At 53.9% G+C, this 22,567-nt stretch overlaps 7 protein-coding genes across 7 annotated transcripts; 3 read left to right on the forward strand and 4 right to left on the reverse strand.

Moving 5' to 3' along the window:
* Nucleotides 1-815: 815 nt before the first annotated feature.
* On the forward strand, nucleotides 816-5,713 carry CCOS01_14088 (uncharacterized protein; the record flags this gene model as incomplete). The annotated part of the gene is made up of 3 exons (XM_060462232.1): nucleotides 816-1,976; nucleotides 2,035-5,508; nucleotides 5,564-5,713. Coding segments are annotated over 3 exons (4,785 nt in total), but the record flags the coding sequence as incomplete, so codon positions are not given.
* A 628-nt stretch (nucleotides 5,714-6,341) lies between these two features.
* On the reverse strand, nucleotides 6,342-7,605 carry CCOS01_14089 (FAD binding domain-containing protein; the record flags this gene model as incomplete). Its single annotated transcript, XM_060462233.1, has 2 exons — nucleotides 6,342-7,122; nucleotides 7,217-7,605. 2 exons carry the CDS (start codon nucleotides 7,603-7,605, stop codon nucleotides 6,342-6,344), a joined length of 1,170 nt encoding a protein of 389 aa, XP_060307329.1.
* Nucleotides 7,606-8,434: 829 nt separating this feature from the next.
* On the reverse strand, nucleotides 8,435-9,322 carry CCOS01_14090 (short-chain dehydrogenase/reductase SDR; the record flags this gene model as incomplete). Its single annotated transcript, XM_060462234.1, has 1 exon — nucleotides 8,435-9,322. One exon carries the CDS (start codon nucleotides 9,320-9,322, stop codon nucleotides 8,435-8,437), a length of 888 nt encoding a protein of 295 aa, XP_060307330.1.
* Nucleotides 9,323-9,737: 415 nt separating this feature from the next.
* CCOS01_14091 (uncharacterized protein) lies at nucleotides 9,738-10,874 on the forward strand (the record flags this gene model as incomplete). The annotated part of the gene is made up of 3 exons (XM_060462235.1): nucleotides 9,738-9,792; nucleotides 9,859-10,381; nucleotides 10,457-10,874. The coding sequence occupies 3 exons, from the start codon at nucleotides 9,738-9,740 to the stop codon at nucleotides 10,872-10,874; spliced, it is 996 nt and encodes a 331-aa protein (XP_060307331.1).
* A 705-nt stretch (nucleotides 10,875-11,579) lies between these two features.
* Nucleotides 11,580-12,025, reverse strand: CCOS01_14092 (uncharacterized protein; the record flags this gene model as incomplete). The annotated part of the gene is made up of 3 exons (XM_060462236.1): nucleotides 11,580-11,708; nucleotides 11,763-11,879; nucleotides 11,945-12,025. The coding sequence occupies 3 exons, from the start codon at nucleotides 12,023-12,025 to the stop codon at nucleotides 11,580-11,582; spliced, it is 327 nt and encodes a 108-aa protein (XP_060307332.1).
* An 862-nt stretch (nucleotides 12,026-12,887) lies between these two features.
* CCOS01_14093 (uncharacterized protein) lies at nucleotides 12,888-16,662 on the forward strand (the record flags this gene model as incomplete). The annotated part of the gene is made up of 3 exons (XM_060462237.1): nucleotides 12,888-12,951; nucleotides 13,109-16,266; nucleotides 16,342-16,662. The coding sequence occupies 3 exons, from the start codon at nucleotides 12,888-12,890 to the stop codon at nucleotides 16,660-16,662; spliced, it is 3,543 nt and encodes a 1,180-aa protein (XP_060307333.1).
* A 693-nt stretch (nucleotides 16,663-17,355) lies between these two features.
* On the reverse strand, nucleotides 17,356-21,766 carry CCOS01_14094 (AT hook domain-containing protein; the record flags this gene model as incomplete). The annotated part of the gene is made up of 2 exons (XM_060462238.1): nucleotides 17,356-21,443; nucleotides 21,496-21,766. 2 exons carry the CDS (start codon nucleotides 21,764-21,766, stop codon nucleotides 17,356-17,358), a joined length of 4,359 nt encoding a protein of 1,452 aa, XP_060307334.1.
* Between the last annotated feature and the right edge of the window lie 801 nt (nucleotides 21,767-22,567).

Genomic DNA, 22,567 nt, shown 5'->3' on the forward strand with positions numbered 1-22,567 from the left:
GTAAATCCAGCGAAAGTTGTAGCCTTCAGATCATCGTCTCCGGTCACCGGGGGCCGGCGCTCGTTCATCAAGGTCACACAATACCGGTCGATAGCCGCCTGCTGTCATCGCTGACATCCATCCGCTCATCTTGTCGTCCTCGTTGTCTGCTCGTTGTTATTGTTCTTCGTCTGCTTCTTGTCGTTCTTCTTACAACGGTCGCTGCATTTGCAACCAAACTCAATCGGTCTGGACTCTGGACACATACAACCAGGAACCTACACTACACTCTGGAACGACGGGCGTTGACCTTATTGATTGGCTTCATCTATCTGCACCCCGATTCGAACCGCCCTTCACATATCCATCCCCCTGTCTCTTTCACTTCGCCCAGCCCAATTTCGAGTCACCGCTTTCCAAGGGACTGGCCGCTTTTTGAGACATTGTTACCGCCTTGACTTGGACATTCTAGAGAGACTGGAGCGCTGCCCGCTCACACACACGCACGTACACGCACCAGTGCAGACTCCAATTCCTGGGCATACAATTTCCGCCCTCGCCTGCCTTTTTTTTTATTTTATTTAATTTTTCACCTATCGTACCTTTTTTCTCCCTCTGCTCATCGTAAACCTGAACTACGGACACTTTACCTACCTAGTGATACTACCTATCACTCTCCTCTTAGGCTGGGGAATAGCAAGAGGGAAAAAGAACAAGAAACGCCCTAACTGCATTCGCTCCAACCACCCCCCAAAGTCCCCGACAGAACAACCCAGCGAGAAGAAGGAAAGACGACTGGGAAAAACAAGAGACATTTGCGTTCCCCGGCGCCGCAGCAATGTGCTCTTAGGATAGACACCCTATCTGCTACGAAATCCCAAGCACCCAACCCACGCACAAAAGCTCCGCACCGTACGAAGGAACAAATACAGACAACAAGAGGAAGGATTTACAGGGCCCCTCCGAACGCTCAACCACCGACCATTTCTCAGGACTATTATTACCCAATTGCCCCGACGGCCGCTCGTCAGCAACAGGTTACACCGTGTATCCGCCGCACATCCTGGCTCCAACCCAGTGCGACAATCAAACACAAACTCACCTCGCCCAGCGCAAATCCGGGTCGGACTCGCATTAGAGGGACACTGGACGGTGGGCCCCCACTCCACCGCCTGGTCTACACCACTTTACCACGAGACGCCCTTTTCCCCACAACATCCCCAGACCGAGCTTTCACCTCCTCCCCTTTCGTCGCCATCTCCGTCGTCGTCGCCGTCGTCGTCGGGCCTCACACAACACGCACACAACTTTCATCCATCATCACTGTTTCTGGCCAAGGTATGACGACTGCTGGTGCCGCTATCGGTGCCAGCCCTATGCCAGCCGTTCCGGGAATGTCCCCCACCGGCGAATTCAACGAGTTCTTGGAATACGACGAGAACAATCCGTTCGGTGACTCGAGTCCTCTGCCAACAAATTTCGACCTCAACGCCCACGATACCCTCAAAATCTCCGATTTCCCTCAGTCGCTTCACGAAGCAAAGTCGCTAGAACCCCGAGCCACCCTGCTGACTACCGGTACCGTCGCCGCTGGCTCACCCGACTCCCTCATCGACTCCTTCCGAGATTCTTCCTCCGACTCTGCGTCCTCGAAAAGGACCGCCAGCTCCGCCTCAGGGAAGACCGCCGACGTAATGATGACCGATGGAGCCGACGTCAAGCACGACTGGGACGCCTCGGCCTTTGTCGGTCGTCCAGAAGACAGTATCTTCATGTTCGGCGCAAATGCCGACGCGACGCTGCCCGACGGCCTGGATTTGAACGATGACAAGTTTATGGACGAGTCCTTTGACTTTGAGAGTGCTTCAAGTAGTCCCAACGCAGCCGGTGCCATGAGCATGGAGTCGCCAGAGATGCCCACCATTCACACGAATGGACCGTCAAAAACCATCGCTCCGGGCAATCCCCGAAACGCAAATCACGGCAAGCGGAACTCAGTGAGTGGAATTTCGCTGCGCAACACAACAGAAACAGAACCCAGCTAACCCGACTCAGCAATACTCCATATCACAGCCCATGAATGGATTGAAGATGACAAACTCGAGAGAATGCTCTCCAATGTCACAAAACATGATAACCAGTCATGAGGCATCCCCGTCAGCCTTCTTCAACAGTTCGCCCTCGCCCGGCGCACCAGATTTCAACGCTGCCGCAATGGGTGCTATGAACCCTCAAGGCTTCTGGCCTGGCAAGCTGGATCCTGCGGCGCACCAGATGGTTGCCAATATGCCTATGCAACCGCAATACCACCAACACGATGGTCTTCCGGTCCCGATGCCGCAACAAATGCCGATTTTTACTCAGCCGAATTTTGATTTCCTCAGCCGTGGTTGTCGGTTGACGATCCACCCGACACCCTCCAAATCGCGCGTTGAGACACAGATTCCCATTAAGTTGACGCTTTTCCCGCTACCTCCTGGTATCAAGCGTCTACACCTGCCAGTGCACACCATCTCGAAGCCAAAGCTACTAGCCAAGCCACCAGCCGAACGGACACCCGATATGCTGGAACTGTACACCATGCTCGTGTGCACTAGTGCGATGCAAAACGACGACAACAAGCGCAAGGCCTTCCAACGCGCCGCAGCCGCCACCCACAGCCCCGTCATGAACGCCCGATCCGTTAGCGACGAGGATGATGAGGAGAACAAGCCGCAGAACGGAGGCGAAGTGCGCATCTGCGCCGGCTGTATCACCCGTGAGCGTAAACGAGCCGCAAGGAAGAAGATCAAGAAGGTTGAGGAAGAGGAGATGTGGAATCGTGACGAGACTAGGCGGGTGATTGTCTTCAACACACAAGAAGTGAAGGAGTGGCAGACACCCAACGGCGTCGTCTCAGACTCTACAGTGACAGGACGGCCGGAGCCTGTCGCGCCCCCCGGTGCCATGCAAGTCGATGCCCCGATGAGAATCGCTTGCTACTGCAGGCACCATGCCGAGAAACTGGGATTCCAGGTCATCTTCACCATTAAGGACTGGCAAGATCGGGTTGTGGCACAGGAGATGTCTCAATCGATAATGATCACTGACGATCACAAGACGCACCCGATCCCGCAACAGTTGAACCCACCTGCGACCCAAGCCCCGGAGAACAACAGCAGCAACTTGGTACCTATGATGAACGCTCCGATGGAATCCAGCCCACTCAGCAATGGAGGAACACCCTTCCGACTGTCTCATTCCAGCTCCGATCTGCAAAATATGCACCGCAATTCCGCTCCTCAATTCCCAGTTGCGAACACGACCGCCAAAGCGCCAGCACCTCCAGCTTCGAGCACTACCCCTCGTTCATTATCGCGACCGCAGTCTCCGAACGCGCATGGCGGACCTCAGACCAAGAAGCGCAAGGCCAGCACAGGATCGAGAGTACCGATAGGAATGGCAATGACGCGCCTGGACACGACGCCCCCGCCAACGCAGATGCCCAATCCAATCCCCGCGGCTGCCTCTGCATCGACATCACCATTCACGCCCAACTTGACCAGCTTCCAAACTCCTCCTGAAGCTGTGTTTGTTCAGAACGGTGCTCCACCACCCATGCCTCAAGCATACGCTACTGGCCCGCCTACGCCTAACAGCAACGACCAGACACTGTTCACTAATGCCAATCGCTCAGCCAGCATGGACAACGTCGCCATGCCGATGTTCTCTGCGCCCGCATCAGCACACCAGAGCCGCGCTGCAAGCCCCAGTGGACTGCGTAACGGTGTGAACGTGGTGTCGCAGAACCAGTTCAACACGATGTCATACATGCCGACGAACGCCGTTGCTCCAGCGCGGCCACAGCCAACCATTCACAAGATCATTCCCAACGAAGGTCCGAAGTCTGGTGGCATCGAGGTTACGATCCTCGGAGCCAGCTTCTACCAGGGTCTCGAAGTGCTGTTCGGCGACCAGAAGGCCACCACAACTACTTTCTGGGGCGAATCATCCCTTGTCTGTCTTCTGCCTCCCTCGCCTGTCTCTGGAGCTGTTCTTGTTACTTTCAAGCAGAGTCAAACGCAAGCTGGACCACCGTTCCCCGCTATGTCCAAACAGAACCAAATGTTTAAGTATGTCGACGACGACGAAGAGAAGCTCATTCGCACGGCTCTCTCAATCCTGGGTCATAAGATGTCTGGACAGATGGTTGATGTCAAGGAACTTGCTCAGCGCATTATCGGTCAGGGTGACTCAAGCTGGGGTGCGTCTGGGCCCTCAGGTAGTGTCGGCGGCTTTGGCGGAAGCACCTTCAACATGAGCACCGAATCTCAACTTCTGAAGTGCTTAGAGCTCATCGATCTAGATGACAACCCGAGAATGTCGAGACTTGATCTGAGAAGGTCCACTGGTCAAACAATGTTGCACATGGGCTGTGCCTTGGGATACCATCGCTTCATTGCTGGACTATTGGCACGCGGTGCTAACCCAGACTTGCGGGACAAGGGCGGCTTCACTCCCATGCATCTTGCAGCAATGAACGACCATGAGTCAATCGTTCGCAGATTGATGCAGGCGGGTGCCGACCCCACGATCCGCAGTCTTTCGGGACTTCGCCCTGCCGATGTTGCCCGCTCACGCAAGGTCATCGATCACATCCGTCGCTGCGAGCGTCACATCCGCTCCAGGAGCGGTGGCTCGTTGCACAGCAGAGCAAGCAGTGCCGCGTCCCTGAGATCGCTGTGGGATCCTTTGGGCATGTCCAGCGAGTCGGAGTCGGCAGACGACGGCGAAGAAAGCCCCGAGTACTCGTCGGGAGATTACGAAGATGACGAACAGGAAGAAGAAGACTCTTGGCTTGATATGCGGCGCCGATCCAGCAGCCATGCGTTCACGCCGCGCCCTGACAGACAGAGCATCCTCCAAAGGGGTCAAGACGAGATTCAACCCGGACTGGCGTCACCCACAACAGCCATTGCCTCAGCCGTCAGAGACCAGTTCACCGCCCAAATCCAACAGTTCCAGCAAGCCATGACGATGCACTTCCCCAACCTCCCGCAGATGCCTGCTCTACCTAGGATGCCAATGCTCCCCGACTACCATGCATACCTCCAGCAGAATCCTCTCATGGGTAGGGTCACCTCGCTCATGCCGGGCATGTCGGGCTCACGGCCTGGATCGGCAGACGAGGAGACACCCAGGCCCATGGACGGAAGATGGTGGGATCTGTCATCGTTCCGGAACACCAACAATAACTCGGCACCGCCGCCGTCCTATGACGAAATTTTCCCGCAAGATGAACTTGACAAGAAACAAGCCGCCGCCCTCGGAGCCGCCGCTGAGGCTGCTGCCGATATCAAATGTGCGACCATTTATGACACGCAGACAATCGAGGTCACGGAGGCATCGTCAAGCACGGCGCCAGTGCCAAGCGTACTCAGAATTGGACGCAAGAGTGCCATTACGAAGGAACAGCAACAGAACTTCCTCCGGGCCCACGAGGCTAAATTCAAGGGCATGCGCAGCGACAAGAACCTGTGGTTCATTTGGGTAAGCTTCACCACGCATGCATTCCAAATTGGCCCGTTAGACTGACTTGAACCAGATTCCCCTTCTTACATGTATTTTGGCTGCTATGTTATACAGCCGTTATCCTCACTACTTTGCCGCGGCCTGGTCCATGATTGGATCTAAGGTGGACCAGGTTCCGGAGATTGTCAGGAACGTTCAGGACCGTGTTGTTGAGGTTCTGTAGACCATTTCGACTTGCTTCAAACCAATTACGTCACGCATTCGGTCAAATGTATGGCCTTGTTCGGTTCTTGTTTTTCGGATCAAAGGGGAGAAACGGAGTTGATATTTGCGGGGGACATATGTGGAACAGAGTTTCGCCCCCTACCTACAGCGACTAGGACTGGGATAAGATGACCGGCACGACCAAGGAATGCCGTGTCGGTTTTTTGGGTCTGGGTTAAGGACTTGGACGTTGCGCAGCGCCGGTACGGAAAGAAGTTCCCCACGGAACCAGTAAGTCATCTATCTCACTTGGGCAATTTCAGCCTTTCAAATCTTTCTTGATAGTTCACTTTGTTATTTTTCTTCATTCGTTGGAGTACCGCGAGGAGTCTCGATGCATGTAGCTCTGCTGAGCGAGCAGACACGGTCCAGAGGATCAAAGATGGCTGTGTCGAGTATTATATAGCAAGGGGTGCTTTTCCAACTATTTTACATAGAGGCAGACATTATCGATCTAGGCCGGGGAATAATGTCGACACTGGTACATTTGTCCTGTGCGTTCAGGTCCGTCCACTGAAGTGATGTAACATGTAAATCATTCTGGGCATGTCGGAAGCTATCTCGACATGGTCTCACTTGATCTCCAATTAGAGAGAGTGCTCCTTTTCCAGACGCCCAGCCATGGCCTCGATCTCATCCAATCTCTCCTCCCTCCACCGCCAAACACCCGCCAACACGGCCCCCGGCCCGACGACGAACTCCAAGTTGTTGGCCAGGACGTAGTACGCCAGAAACCTTTTGAGGTTGACCCTGCCGTGCCGCTGCTTCTGGACGTCGTAGACGACGAGGGCGCACCACAGCCTCGAGGAGCCAAAGATGAGCCAGAAATCCCACTGGAAGATTTGAAATAGGCCTGTGCCGACGTCGCCGGTTGAGATGTCGCTTAGTGGAAGGAATACGTTTGTCAGGGTTAGGAATTTGTTTTGGGAGGTGAAGATTGTGTAGAGGGTGTAGAAGTGGGATGCTGAGGCGACGAGGATGGCGGTGGAGTAGAGGCGGCGGAGGACGAGGGTTGTTTGCTTGCGGGTGGCCGTCTTCGTCTTCTTAGTTTCAGGAGTTTGTTTGGGTCTGTAAACAGTGCTTGCCAGGAGCCAAATCCCGGCGTTGACGAGGACGGGCACGACCTGCCAGAAGGCGATGAGGTTCTGCGCTAGGCGGGGGGAGGACCAGGGGTAGTACATTGCCGCGGTCGGGAGGGCGAAGATGAGGAGGGAGGCCGGGAGGAGGGCATTTGCGAGGGGGAGGGGCACGTCGCCGCCCGAGACGAGGTAGGTTTTCCGCGTGGTGAGGAGGGTGTAGGCGAGATGGTAGAGGGGAATTATGACGCCGCCGCCTACTGTTTGATAGAGCGCTGCCCAGGCGGCGTGACTGCGTTATCGTGTTAGTTTTGCTTGTTTGTGCTTCTGAGCTTTGGTGGGTGGGTTGAGAAAGTCGTGATGGAGGGAAGGGAAGGGGGGCTTACAAGCTGAGGAAACTCCAACGGTTCCTGGAGCGATAGGCCTCGACGTTGAAGACCACCACGGCCGGGAAGAAGTTGAGCAGGAAGTGGATCTGCTGGATCCTTGCCGGCTCGTTGAGGCTCAGAGGTCCCTGAGCGAAGGAGGCGACGAGGTAGGTGAGGCCGAGGTCGAGCGGTTTGAGGCCGGTGTAGGTCGTGTAGAGACGGGAGCCATCTTGGAGTTTCTCCGTCTCGACGAGGTCGGTGAGGTTTCGGGTAAAGGAGGTGTGGCCTGGTTGGATGCGGATGAAGTAGACGCCCGCGACTGCGAGGAGGGCGAAGATTGTTGTGAAGAGGGTTGTTAGGAGGGGGTGTCGTGAGGACCGGGGCGGTGAGGATGTTGGGTTGGCCATTGTTGGGAGAGGTTCTTGTGGCGTTCGATGGAGAAGTCCTTGAGAATGCTAGACTTTGGCGATAGACGGGTGAAGTCTCATGATGGAAATGAAGCTCGAGATTCAGTTCAAATAAACCATACATGTAAGACGGACAGATCCTTTGAGAAGTCGAATGACCCCACACCGTCAGCAGTAACTGGAGTCTGCGGCGTGAGTGGTTGACGGACTCGGCTGACGGTGCGCCTATGCGGCGTGGGTTTCCGTGTCCGTCACTGTCGGCCGACATCTGACATATCATCCATCCTACTCCCTTGCTGATTGATCCAGTTTTTTGTGGTTTGCGAATGTCCCCTGTAACGGTCCTGCATCGCAGTTATCCTCAAGCCTGGGCAGAGGCTGTTGTTAGCTTATGAGGAAAATAAAGATGCTGGGTGCCACAAGTTGGGTCTCATTTCCACGGAAGTAATTCCCTAGTTACTGAGTGCCTCCATTCGTCTATCTATCCTTAGAATCCGAGGTGAGGTTCCGTTGTAGTACTCAATTAGTCAACCATGAAAAGAAGAGGTATAACATCACGGCGCGATGATGGTCGAGGACATTAGTTTGATGTTAAAAACATGTAAGAAATCAAGTCCCGGTAATGTCAGAAAGCAAAAGCCAGATTGAAGCTCTTTCTCTTCTCTGTCAGCAAAGTTGAGCCTGATCGTGAATGAGATATTATTAGCTAATCGATCATCTCAACTGTTTCCCCTTCAATCGACAATCATTCTGCCAGATTTGCGAGTTAGATTACCCGGTGTTGATGCTCTCACCAAATCCAGATTTATACTAAGCCTGAATTCTAGAGCTATTCCTCAATGGACTTCCTCAGATTCGCTGCCTTTTCAGGATAGACTATGCTACTCCACAACTCGACCGCGCTACTTCCCCCATCAACGAGGATGTCAACTCCATTGACGTAGCCGCATTTCACAACGAACTCAATCGCCTGAGCAATCTCATCCGCCGTGGACGCCCTTTTCAAAGGATGAACCTTTAGCGCAGCAGTAATCATATCACCCACCATATCCACCGACTTTTCTGCCGTAAGCATGTTCGTCTCCGTCATCCCGGGACTAACACAATTAACCCTTACACCTCTGCCGGCATACTCCCTCGACGCCGCCGCTGCCTGAACCCGCAGGAAGTTGGCCTTCTTCGCAACATAATATGCAACTCTGCTCTTTCCACTAATCATATGATCAAGCTCCTGATTCGGAGACAAAAGGGATGAGAGCGGTGCCGTAGCGAGGTGCGTCTCCAGCTCTGGGGACATGGGTGGGCATAAGCCTTGCGCTATACTACCGGTACAAACAAGCGAAGAACCCGCAGGCATGACAACTTCTTTGCCAAACGCATCAATGACATTCGCGGTGCCCCGGATGTCCACTGTCAGAATCATCTCGACTGACCCGACTACCGCACTGACGCCGGATGTCAGTACGACGGCCTCGATGGCGCCCAGGGCTGCGGCCGCCTTTGCGACGGCCGCCACGGAGTCATAGGAAGACACGTCGACCTGTCTCGTGGTAACCTCAATGCTCTTCTTTTTGAGGGATTCGGCCCCTGCGTCGAGGGTGGAGGGGGAGCGGCTTGCAAACAAAACTCGTCGGCCGGGGCCAAGGCGGTGGGCTGTGGCAAGACCGATGCCGCCGCCGCCAATGATGACAAGAACTGGGAGTGATTGAGATGCCATAGTCACAAGGTGGGCTGTTATTGACGGAGTATCTGAGTGAGGATGCGAGAAGTCACTTATTGGTATTGGTGCCAAGGAAGGAATTCCGCGATTATTTATATGCACACCTAGCACTTCATGCGCATCTACGTCTAGATCAACAGAATTCAGATTTTATCTGATACGAAACATGAGGAGCTATCGATGAATTGCCGTCGTCAATGAGAAATGCTTCTAAACTTGAAAATCCAAGGATGTAATCGCCGCCTCCGTCGGACATTTAGATCCTACCCCGGAGGCTTGCAGTGTCATCAAGGCTGACTGACAGCTCTACAATGTGCAATTCCCCAAAGCTTAAAAAGCTAGGTGTCTTGCCAAGCTCTCATCATGAAATAGTACTTCAACAAATCAGTTTCGGGCTCATACGCATTACATCATGAGCAGTGTTATTGTACCCGCAGCCAGTCCTCGCCTGAGGCTAGGATGGATAGGTAAGTTGGATCTTCCCGTTAGAAATCCCATTGCTTTTCACCTCACTAACACGCGCAAATAACCAGGTTTGGGCTCCATGGGGCTGGGCATGGCGGCCAACCTACAAAAGCACCTTTCGCAGTCGGGCGCGCCGAATCTCAGTTTCTACAATCGCACCAAGTCCAGGGGTGCAGCCCTGGAAGCCTTGGGTGGTGTTTCTCGCAGCCTTGATGAGCTTACCGCGAAATCTGACATCATCTTCTTGTCTCTAAGCGATGGAAATGCGGTTGAAACAGTGCTAAACACGATACTAGAGTCAAATGGTGCGACTATCCCTTTTGACAAGAAAGTCGTTGTCGATACCTCGAGCATTCATCCCAAAATTCCAGCTCAAGTGAGGTCGAGGTTGAGAGAAAAGGGTGCCGAGTACGTCGCGGCTCCTGTCCTTGGTGCCAGCCCCGTAGCTGCAAAGGGACAACTTCTTTGGATATTGGCAGGGGCGGAGGCTGCCATCGACGTCGTCAACCCGTACATTGTCGGGGTGATGGGTAGAGGGATCTTGAGACTCGGAGATGATGTGCGGCTTGCAAGCAGTCTGAAAGCTGTTGCGTGAGTAACTGAACCTCCAGACATTTCTTTTTCTTTTTCTTTATGAGAGAAAAGGTACTAAGGCATATCAAACAGAAACTCACTCGGAATCGGTATGATAGAGGTCATTGCTGAGGCTCACGTCCTTGCGGAGAAGGCTGGATTAGGGGTTGCCGACGTCGAGAACTTGATCCAGCAGCAGCACGGCTTGCCAGGGCTCATGATCTCGCAGCGTCTGACCACCGGGGCGTACATGCCACCACGAGGCGAAAGACCGTGGGCAGATGTTGGTCTTGCGGTTCTAGGCGGGCAAGAGATTCAGACTGCTGCGACGGATTTGGGAGTGCAACTCGGTGTGTCTTCGCTTGTTATGAAGAACCTGGAGGTGGCGAAAGCGTACGGCGAGTCGGTTGGCCGGCAGCTGGACGTCTCTGCGCTTTATGGTGCGGTGAGGATATCGAATGGGCTTCCTTTTGAGACAGAGTTTGTGAAGAAGAGAGACGGTTCTTCTTGAAGGATATGATGGGAGGGTATGCAACTTCGCAGTCAGATATCATTATTATTCACGGGAACAGCTACAAACCCCAACGACACATCATCCTAGATAGTCTGGTGTTCCATATCCATTGAAATTTTGGACTAGTCGTACACACAGTACGGAGGCACGTGAGAGTACTATAAGGACATAACACAACCTAATATAATGTTAGTTTTGAGGACTTGAGGTTTACTTGTCGTTGGACGTCAGCCGCTTGGAAACGTTATGGCACTCACATTACCTGCGGTTGCTGCTAGCCTCAGACTACCATCTACAAACGGGTCCTATGAATAACGCTTATATACTGGCAGCGGTGAGTGATGGTATCATTCTATCAAACCCACCTTAGACAGGAAGACAGGGGGTGCAGTGACTGCCATAGGCCTAGGCACGGGACTGAACACGGGTCCAATGCCTGGTAGTCATCATTACTATGGGAATTGACACCTGGGCCTACTTGGTTTCATCTGAAGGGAAAGTCAAACGGAACGACAACGCTTGGAGCAGGGGAGTTTGGTCAGCTTGCTGATAGGGTTACTCTTGGGAGATAATCGCTATGAATGGGATTCTAATCGATCAAAAGTCGGGCTGTTCTAGTTGTATGATCTATGTTCGTGGCTGAGAGCCAACAGACTTATTTCGTGGGCATCTTCTAACTTAATACACGGTGCCTCAGTAGGGTCAGATAGCTGACACACTTGTTCCTGTGAGACGAGATTGCCTTGCCGCCTTCAACTTCAAAGGTCTGGGTTTCGCCCCAGCACCCCCGACGAACGGGTTTTTTTTCACTTCTTTTTTACAACACTCGCACTGGAAATTTCGATCAGCCACAATGCTCTATCTGTTGGAAGAGAGATGGCTTACCGTGACGTGACTGTTGGTAGCAGATGTTACAGACTGGCAACTTCCTTCGCGACTCACGTACTCGTCAGAAGCACAGGTCGATGCCATTTCCAACCCATAGCAAGTTTGAAAATTAGTCTGGGAAATATCGTCAATTAAAGTCAAGTTCCTCAACTGCCATTGGCCTCTCCAGAAGAACTTACGCATGGCTGCGTGACGGACCTGCAAGTGGCGAAGATTGCCGGAACGTTGCAAATGACGAGGAGCAATGTGGCGGAACGCATTTTTGATGAGCAGATTGTAATTGTAAGAATAACGCGAGCTCAAAGAGTGTGAGGGGATCTGGTTAATGTCGAAGTCTGATAATGATGTCAAAGAAGTGTGTAAGTTGACGTCGTCTATCAGACTATTTATCCTTCCGGTTGTCAAATCAAGTCTTTGGCTCTCCCCCAACGTTGGATAGATATCGACACAAGAAGAATTGCGACTCGTCTTCGGAGAGTATCATCATCACCGACGGCGTTTGACCATCCGCCGGCAATCGAATTAGGGTCTCAACTCCTGGCAAATTGATACGATCGACTATAACGACTGGTGGAGACTGTTGGTATAATCTGTGAGCCCACCGCTGTAAAATGGCTTTCCGAATCTGCCGGGTTGGTGTCGCCGAGTCATGAAGCAACCCTTAGTAGTAATACATTCCTCAAATTCAGGCTTGACTATATGTGTATCTCACCGCAAAGTTGGTCGCTGACTGACATGTCCGTCGGCTCAGTATCACTCATATAAAGACCATATCCGTCATTCGCATATCAACATCGGCCGTCTGCGTCTACCGGTGCTTGCGTGATTAACAAATGGCGGCGCACAAATTGGACACTACCTGCCAAGATAAGAACAGTCATATGGAAGAGCGACGAGTGGAAAAGGAAATAAATCTCAGGATACATAACATGATAATGAATACGGTAGCTTAGCTAGCTCACATACAAAGTCGTCTGATCTGGCTGGAGAGCTCCAGGGTGTTGCAGTAGCTCAGCTTACTTCAATCCAATGCTTTCTTCATACGATGAGAGGTCCAAACACGAGCAGAGCCACTGCAGCTCGTCACAGTAATGGCCTGCTATCATAATTGTATTCCAGCTCATGTGGAAACGGACTCCGAGTGTCTTCATCCGGGTCGGAGGAGACGGCGCACGTAATTGGGGCCGTAAGTGCTGAAGGATGGCGGGCAACTCTTTCCCCGTGCGGAGAATATATGCAGGCCGTTGCCTGGTCGCTCCCCACCAATCAGTGGAGCTCTGGCTGAGAGCTCTCCCAAACCTCAAAATTTCATCCTCCAAACGCGCCTGGCCAGCTGTCTCAAGCGCGTTCATCCATTGACAACACCTTCGAAATCCCCTTCACCGTTGCGCCCAACCCAGCCTACGACTGGACGCGACCACGAAAATTTTACGATATGTCGCTCTTCGGCAACAACCCTCTGGGTGGTCTGGGAACCTCGACTAGCGGAACCCAGCAACAGAGCAGCACAGGAGGAGGTTTGTTTGGACAGCAGAACACGACCAGCACCCAACAGACTAGCTCTACGCCTGCTTCAGGCGGTCTATTCGGAAACCTCAATCAGGCCAAACCTGCGACCACCGGCGGTCTCTTCGGCACATCGACGACGGCACAACCGGCGACAGGATCCTCGCTGTTTGGTGCGCCTCAGCAACAACAGCAGCAACAAGGCCAGCAGCAACAATCAGGCGGACTCAGCTTGGGAGGCTTGGGTGGGCTGGGAGCATCGACGGCACAGAAGCCATCTCTCTTCGGCGCCATTGGAGGTGGTCAACAAAACCAACCCCAGGCGCAAACGACGGGCTCGACCTTCGGCCAGACTACTGCAAACAACACTCTCGGCGGCTCACTCTTCCCCTCATCGCAGCAACCGCAGCAGAATACAAACAACCAGTCCCAAATCCAGCAGGGTCAACCGTCAGGCGCATACTTTGACAGCCTGTTCGCCAAGAGCAAGAAGCAAGGAGATGGCGAAAATGGCATGGAGGACCTCCCCAGTCTGCAATTGGGCCTGGGCGACCTTCGCCAGCGCTTGAAGAAGCTGGGAACAAAGGCTCAGGAGCGTCCTTCCGATGGTAGAGCGCACTACCTCCTCGCTGCATCTGGCGTGGATCCTTCTACCGCCGCGAAAGACCTCGGATCCCTCGATCTGCAGACTGGCCGTGTCGAGAGACCCTCTGGCTACTCACCCGCCGAAATCGACGTCGAGACGTACCTCGCGAACCTCCAGACGAAGACGACGATGAGCATGATTGCGGACGGCTTAGAGAGATCGGTCCGCGACTTTGATAACTTCTTGGAGGACAACGTGACGATGGAATGGGACGCCCAGCGCAAGCGCATCTACGAGCACTTTGGCATCAAGGCTCGTGAAGAGTCTTCTTTCGGACCCGCTGCGTCGACAAGAGAGGCCTCTGGTGGCTTTGGTCGTTCGCGCCGAAGCAAGAGCCAGGCGACTGGAGCTCGTTCTGGCAGAGCAAGCGTCCTGGGCAAGTCGAGCATGCATCGCTCGGTCATCGGCAACGCAAGCAAGATCGGCTCTCACCAGCCAGAGTTCTCAGATGTTGATCGGTCCACGGACAATGGCGGTTCGTTGACCGGCCACATCAATTCTGACGACAGATCTCTACGGGAGAAGCAGAACAAGCTTTCCGAAAAGGTCCGCAACCTCAATCAGGCGCGGCTCATTGCCCATCCCTATCCCATCCTTTCAGAGCTCGCGGATGTCGAGCACCGGTCTCTGGACCCATATGCGCCACACATCGTTGAGGCGTACCATGCTGTTCGCGAGATCGTCGGAGAAGATCCTGAAGCAGAGACTACCATCAATGGTGCCACGGCGAAGGAGCGGCAATTTGCCAAGATGTACTTGGATGAAGCGCCGAACTCTGCCAGCTCGATATCTATGCGAAAGAGGCTGTTGGATGGTGCCAACAGATACCTTGAGAAGCAATTCCTTCAAGAAGTCGAGGCCCTCATCGCAAAACACCCCCACGAAGCCAACCTCGGTGGCCGCCCCGATATTGTCAGCAAGATCAGAGCCTACATCCGGTTACGTTCTGCACGAAAGGATTTGGTGCCTGATAACACAGACCTTCAGCAAACTGGTGGTGAATATGTGTGGGCCATCGTCTTCTACTTGCTACGCTCTGGTCACGTCAGCGAAGCTGCGACGTATGTGAATGATAACGGCAATCAGTTCCGCAGCATCGACCGCACATTCCAGAGCTATCTCAACGGCTATGCTTCTAACGAAGACCGCCGCTTGAAGCGCACATTGCAGGATAGATGCAATGCCGAGTACACTCAGCGTGTGCGCAACGCTCCCGACAACTCCATCGATCCCTTCCGGATGGCCTGTTACAAGATTATTGGTCGCTGTGACCTGAACAATCGGAGTCTGGATGGCCTCAACACCGATATCAACGACTGGATTTGGCTTCAATTCAACCTTGCTAGAGAGGGCGACCGTTCGGTTGAGGTGGCTAGCGAGGCTTACGGCCTTTCCGAACTGCAGTCCAGTATCAAGGAAATCGGAGCCAAGCACTTCCCCAAGACCTCTGCTGAAGACAACAGTGGCAGCTTTGGCATGTTCTTCTACCTCCAGGTACTGTCAGGCATGTTCGAGGAGGCCATTGCGTACCTTTACCCCTTTTCCTACGTCGACGCAGTCCACTTCGCCATTGCTCTCGAGTACTACGGCCTCCTCCGACCTTCCGATCCTTTCAGCGCCTCCAATGATCTGCGCAGCTTGAACGTCAAGGATTCTGTTCAGATCAACTTTGGCAGGATGATTGGCTACTACACAAGGGACTTCAGAGCAGCCGACGTTGTGTCCGCTGTTGACTATCTGACTCTCATTTGCCTCAACATGGACTTGTCTGGCGAGGCTGGCCGTCGTCATGCTAACCTCTGCTGGGAAGCCCTGCGCGAGCTCGTGCTCGAAACGCGTGAATTTAGCAAGCTCATCGGCGACATCCGCCCTGATGGCCAGCGGATACGCGGTATCATCGAGGAGCGCGGTTCTTTGATCGGTCTGACGGAAGAGAACGACTTTATCAACACCGTCACCGTCCAAGCTGCCAGCTTCGCCGACGAGAACGGCCGCACCACTGACTCAGTCCTTCTGTACCACCTGGCTGGCGAGTACGATACCGTCGTCTCGATTGTCAGCCGTGCACTCAGTGAGGCCATCTCCCTCGAGATTGGCGAGGATCCCATGCGCCTCATGCCCGTTAAGCCTCGCGCCGCTGGCCAGGAGGCCGAGACCGGCAGCAGCCTTAGCCTGGCTTCCATCGACGACCCCGTGGAGCTTGCCCGTACGATGATGTCCATGTACGAGCGCGATGCCATGTTCCACCGCAAGATCCAGGAGCAGAACAGAGTCGCCTGCCGCGTCCTGCTCGAGATGAGCACCATCAAGTCCCTCGTCGAGGCCGGTCAATGGGCTCAATGTCTGGACGTAAGTGACACCTCGCACCCACTCACTGTTTTCCCCATATCCGTCGCACATAGATGACTAACTTTGGCATTCTAGAAAATCCGCGGCCTCGAGATTCTCCCGCTCGACGCCAGCGGCGACCCGAGCATTATCCGCGCCTACGCCGCAAAGTTCTCCGGCCTCTCCCAGCCCGTCTCTATCAACGTGCCGAATCTGCTCATGTGGACCATCATCTGCTGCACGCGCCAGCGCGACCAGCTCACCGGCGGCCAGTTCAGTGGCAACGAGGGCACTCGTCGCATGATGGTCGAGCAGATGAAGCAGATGACGCTCGACCTCACCACGTACACTTCGCAGCTGCGTTACCGCTTCCCGCCGCACTTGCACGAGGCACTTGCCAGAGCGTCTGCCGAGTAAGAAGAGGACTCGGATCGATTCGTAGCGTTGACACTTCATGCGTGGTCTGGGAAGGAGATTAGGGCTGAAGTGGTGGTGTTGGTAATTTAACAATTGAGCAGAGTCAAGAAATGACGGAACGAGTGAGGCTCGCATGACTCCAGGATGGGGCGCAAAAAATGTCTTGTTGTTTGAGTAATACGGCAGAAGAGAGAATACTATGAATAGATACCTTCGTGACTAACCTTTTCCTACTTTTTGTTTATTCCATCCATGGGCTCTGTAAACAAGTTCACCTCTGACTATTCTCAGCAGCAGTAAAAGGGACTCTTGCCCAGAAGCTTAAGATGGTTATACCCCCAATCCTGAAGTGTAAAGCTACCGAGCTGTAGCTTGTGAGTTCGTATACCACAAGCGACCGATGCTTTGTTTTGTCTTTTTCCTTCCCATGTCACTATTTGGCGGCGAGTAACACATACACACAGTAAAAAGCCATCATGAGATTTCATCTCCAGCCAGGATGCGCAAACTGTCCTTGGTATTTGGTCCTAACTAGAAAGTTGCGAAAAAAAATGCTCAACGAGAGAAGCATACGTTCTAGGGTATAGTGTGATGCTACAATAAACAGGTCCTTGGAACAGCCCACTTTACCCTCCCTCCAAAAACGCCTAACGTGATGTGACCCCTATTTTCCGCATTCAGATTTACCAGTCTTTAATGACCACGACCCCTTCCACGTCCACGTCCTCTCCCTCTACCACGAGTAGCGCCGCCCCGAATAGACCCGCCTCGCATCCTGCTAGGCTCTGGACCACCGATACCGCTATCCGATTCAGAAGACGACGAGATCTCGCTCTCCGATTCCGACTCGGAGCCGATTCTCACGACAGTCAGACCCCCCGAAGGCCTACCTCGGCGCGCGGACGGCGGCGGAGGAGGAGAACGATCTCCGGGAATGCCGGAATCAGAGGAAGATGCAGAGGACGGCGACGCGACGGGAGCGTCAAAGTCCGACTCGTCTTCATCCGACTTGCGCCAGCGTCGACCGACGGCACCTGGAGGCGGAGGCGTGTGGTCGGAGCTCGACTGTCTGTCCCTGGAAGCACCGGGAGGCGGAGGCGTGTGATCAGAGCTGGATTGTCTGTCCCCAGAGGCGCCCGGGGGTGGAGGCGTATGATCCGAGCTTGGCTCTCTCACTCTGGCAGGCGTACCAGGAGGTGGAGGAGTGAGATCTACGCTTGGTTCTCTCGAAGGCTCTCTGTTGGTCTCCTTTGCTGGCTCCGTCGCCTCTTCAGTAGAAGGCACAATCTTGGCTGGCTGCTCGCTGCGACTGACTGAAGGTCTCGCGGATGACGCTTGGGTTGGAGTCGGGGTCTGTTTCGCGCTCGCATCTCGCGACTTGCGCGACGTAATCTTGAACTTTCCTCCGCGAGCTGCAACACGGGCCGCCATTGACATCATCTTTGTGGCACCCGGAGGAGGCGGGGGCGGTGATCGATCGACAGGTGCCTTCTCTACCGCGGCGGTCTTGTTCTTGGGCGGTCGACCACGGCGCTTCTTAGGCGGTGCCGCGGTTGCCTCCGCCGTCTCGGTCTCGATGGAGGTGACGGGTGCACTCTGGGATGGTCCTTCTCCAGCCAACTCTCGCTCAAGTTGAGCCTCGAGTTCAGCTTCAGTTACATCGTGAGCCGCGTCTTCATCATCTGCATCGTCGTCGTCATCGTCGTCGTCGTCGCTAGCTGTGTTGCCCCTAGCTCTCGGGTTGAACGAGCTGGCTCCATCTATAGTCACAACGCGGCTAAGGCCCGAACGTCGCGATGCTCGCTCTTCACGTTTCTTCGCTGCATTTCTTGCTGCAATTTCAGATGGCTTTGGAACAGCATCGGCTAGAGGGGCCCTCGGCACCGAACCCGGCGTCGAGTTCGCGTTCCGCGGCGGCCTGCCTCGCCTCCTTGGTGCTGTGGGCGTTTCGGCTCCACCAGCGGCGGCGGTGGCGGCTGCAGCATCAGTTCCCTTCTGGATGAGAGCACGCACAGCGTCAGAGGCCAAGTCTCTAGGGTCATTACTGGCATCGCCCGCCTCCGGCTCATCGTTTTGGACCGGTGGCCTTTGCTTGAAAGCCGGCACCATGTCATCAGGGTCGTCGATCATTGGTTCTTCTGGCTCAGCATAAGACGCTCTAGGCCTTGCATGTCGCAATGAAGGAACGTTTGCCGGGAATTGAGGAGCTGGCATCCCGCGTCGTGCAAGACCGCCTGCCGGGACTGCCTCTCTTTCTAGCTGGGCCGAGGCTTCATCCTCAGGATCACCGCTCACCCCAGCTGGCTCGGCAGTATCACCCTCAGCAGCTTCGGGTGCGGCGCCCGCGGAAGCAGGCTGTGCCGAACCGAACAACGCCGGATCCATGGCAGATTCGTCAGCACCGTCTTCTTTCTTTGCCTTCTTCCTGTTTTGGGGCCTTGGGCCATGGAAGTCTGGATCCAAATCATTCTCCTGTTTTGCCTTCCGCTTCTGTGTCCGCAACATATTCTTGACGTATTCAGCCTCATCGTCAAACACCATGGCGTCAGTTGAAGGCATTTGGAACGGGTCGAATAGAATCTGATCTGGACCACTTTGTTGGTAGTAACCCATGCCGAACATGGGTTGGCCATCCATGCCCAAGGGATCCGGGTATGCTGACTGGTCCCATTCGGGGTCCCCATTCATGTTCGCCACTGGAGCAGACGGTTCAATGTCCATCTGCGACATGTCTTGAGTTGCGTCGGGATCGCGATCATCAGCATGACGTCCGTCCTGCTCACCGAGGACATGGCTCTGATCTCCGTATCCGTACAGCCCACCCTCTGCGGACGCGGTAGCACCGTTAGCACCATTAGCGATGTCTTCGGCAGTCAGAGAAGCACTCTCCTGAGCCTTTGCGGTGTCGGCCTTCTCCCGTAGCTCCTTCATACGTTTGCTGTTCGCGCTGCGGCCCTCTTCACCAGCTGTCTTGAGCCAGTTGAGATTGTGCACGCGGAAGTCGACGAGGGCCTCAACACTTCTATCATCCGCAATAGCCCGGGTATCATGACCGAGAAGGGTGTTCTTTGGCGTATAGGGGTTGCCGCTTTCGGCACGGCGGCATGCACCGCAATTACAGATGCCCAGGCACTTTGGGCAAAGCCAATTCTCGTTCTCCTGTACCGTCTGTGGCATCTGATCAAACGCGCGGTAAAGCACGCCGTAGCAGTAACTTTCTTTACACTCTGGATTTGAGCATTCTTGCACCTTGTAGGCGTAGTCCTTGTGACAGCAAACGTGGCAGCGACGAAGTTCTCCCTTCTTCTTCTTCCGTTTGTATTTTTTCTTCTTGGGCTTGCCGTTGTCGTCCAATTCTGGCTCAGGTTCGGACTCGGTGAGTGGCTTGTCCTCGTCAAGCCTCGAAATATCTTTGAAAGGTCGCCTGTGCAAACCCTCCTGGCAAATTTCGGCCAGTGCCTTCTTACCTCGCCGGGTGCGAGCGATTTCAAGAGGCTGAGGTGATAGCTCTATATCAACGAAGCCGTCGTTCTTGATGATCATCGCCCGCCAGAGTTCGTAATCCTCCGTCAGTTGTTCCCACGACCATTGCTCGCACCATTGAAGTTTGGATATGCAGACACAGGATCGTCCCATGGCGTAGCATTCCATACAGACGTCGTATGCATCCTCATCTCCGTTGACCAGAGTCCGCACACAGTGCTTGCAGGTCAAGAATCGGTTGAAAATGTTTGATCTGCAGTATGAGCAGGTCACGCAAGAATCGTACTCGACATATTCGACGTTCTTCTCTTTGGTCGCAAACATTTCGTCAACAAGAATCTCGGTGTAGAGTGAGAAAAGATGGCGGAAATCCTTGGCAAGCTGCTTATACCGTGAGGATGACCGGAAAAGCTCCGAGCTTAGACCGGCAATGCCCATCTCGCTGTCCTGCTCGGCCTTTACCATCTGCGCGAAGTATTTCTTAAGCGTATAGTAGATGATAGCCTTATTTTTGTACTGCTCATCACGGCAGACAAGACGAGCTTTGGGAAGGGCTTCGTGGAGTGCCATGTCCAGGGTCTCGACAGTCGTGCGGTTCCACGCGACCTTCATGGTGCGCGTGCCCCTATTCCAGACCTGGTGAGGGGCTAGAGGGGGGATGAGGATGAAATCGCCGGGTTTCTGCTCGACAATGTAGACCGGAAAGGTTGCCTTTTTCCAGGCGTTGATCTGAGCAAAATGCTTCTCAATTTCGATGTCGTGGCCGAGCATAGACAGGAAGTACTCGCGGACGACTTCTCGATCCTTGGTCTCCGTCATGAACCAGATGGAGCTTCCAGGTTTCTCTCCGTTCTTACTCCCCGAAGCCTCAACCATGATGTTTTGTCCGAGACTGGCGCACATTTCACGATGCGCCGGGGTGAATGTTCCTTCGTGTCCGATATAGCACATGAGATTCTGTGCTCGCATCTCCTCGGGCAGGCTTGACATGAGATCTCCCGCAGGTGCCACCTTTGACCTATCGCCAAAGCCACGAAAAGGATCACTTTCCCGACTGTCTGCAGCTCCCTTTTGCGTGACATTTTCGTTCATGTAAAATAGGTTGGGAGGAATGACTTTCTGCAGGTGTTCTTGCCATTCGGGAGGACAGTCGATGTCTTTTAGGTAAAGGCGTTGCCGTCTCTCGTCTCGATAATTGGTCGGTGTCCATTGGTTGGTGAGTTGTTTCATGGCTCTCATATAGTGGCCTGTGGTCATCGGAATCTCGGTCTGGCCGGTAATGTCACGGACATTTTCCTCTGTCTTGATGTCAGCTGCTGCCGCGATTAGGCAAAAGGTGACTACACTCACGCTTCTTGTCGTATGTCTTCTCCATCCACTCTCCACTGAAGAGCCACTCGGGAAGAACCTCGTTCCATTTCTCAATCACCAAGGGCTTCCCGCCCTGAATGACTTGTAGTTGGACCAACTTCTCAAACTCCTGGGGGCCCAATCCTTGAATCTGAGCAGTCGAAATTCGGAGGACCCATTCGAAATTCGGGGTATGATCGACAAGCGTGAAAAGGTCTAAGTCCGGGGGAATCGGATCGAACTTGGCCTGGGGATGCGATGGTGGCGGCATCTTGAAGGCTGGCTATGGCTACTTTCGGGCGGGGAATCGCATGAGAATGCTATCTTTGACGCGTCGGTCAGGACATGCGAGACGCATGTATCCACAGGCGTAATCGAGACGACCTGCGGCGCGTCGAGCCGGCGGAATTGGTAGGATGACCGGCGAAGACGCCGACTGGTGATGTTCGCGACAAACGGCGGTGCGATCCAGAGGCTGGAAAGCGTGTCGCGTAAACGGAAAGTTGCGTCGGGCGAGGCTGAACAATTCGAGATTCAAAGGCGATGGGGAGGAACGAAAGTCAAATGCGCAGCCAATCAAGGTCTGCGAATCTACTGGTACCTTGGCCCCCAAGGATCAAACAGCACGGACCACACTTAAGCTCTGGACCCTTTGGCGACGGCTCTCAAATTTCGGTTCTCTAGGTGACGGGTGCAAAAAGTTGACGGGGCATATCTGGTTTTTGTTAGAGCTCCGTATCGATTGTCGGTAAGTCTTAAGGTTTCTTTTCGTTCTTCTCCAGTGGAAATACTGGCTAGAAGATTTCCACTGGCTCTTGCCTCCGAAGCTAAGGCCTTTCGATGCAATGTCTGTATCGCGCTATGGTGAACATAGTTGAGGGAGCTGGCACCCTTGCACGTCACAGCTGAAGAGCATCACAGCTGAAGAGCTTCACAGTTTAGATGGATTCAAGGCTCAACGCTTCAATGTTTTCCATATTGCAAATATCACTCCTTTAAGATCTTAAAAACTTTTGTACCTTATCTCTGGTATTATTGCGAACAGCTTGTTAACTCTTCTACGTGTTCTTTA

This window comes from Colletotrichum costaricense, assembly GCF_030867565.1.
Source record: "Colletotrichum costaricense strain IMI 309622 chromosome Unknown Scaffold_19.1, whole genome shotgun sequence".
Classification (NCBI taxonomy): domain Eukaryota; kingdom Fungi; phylum Ascomycota; class Sordariomycetes; order Glomerellales; family Glomerellaceae; genus Colletotrichum; species Colletotrichum costaricense.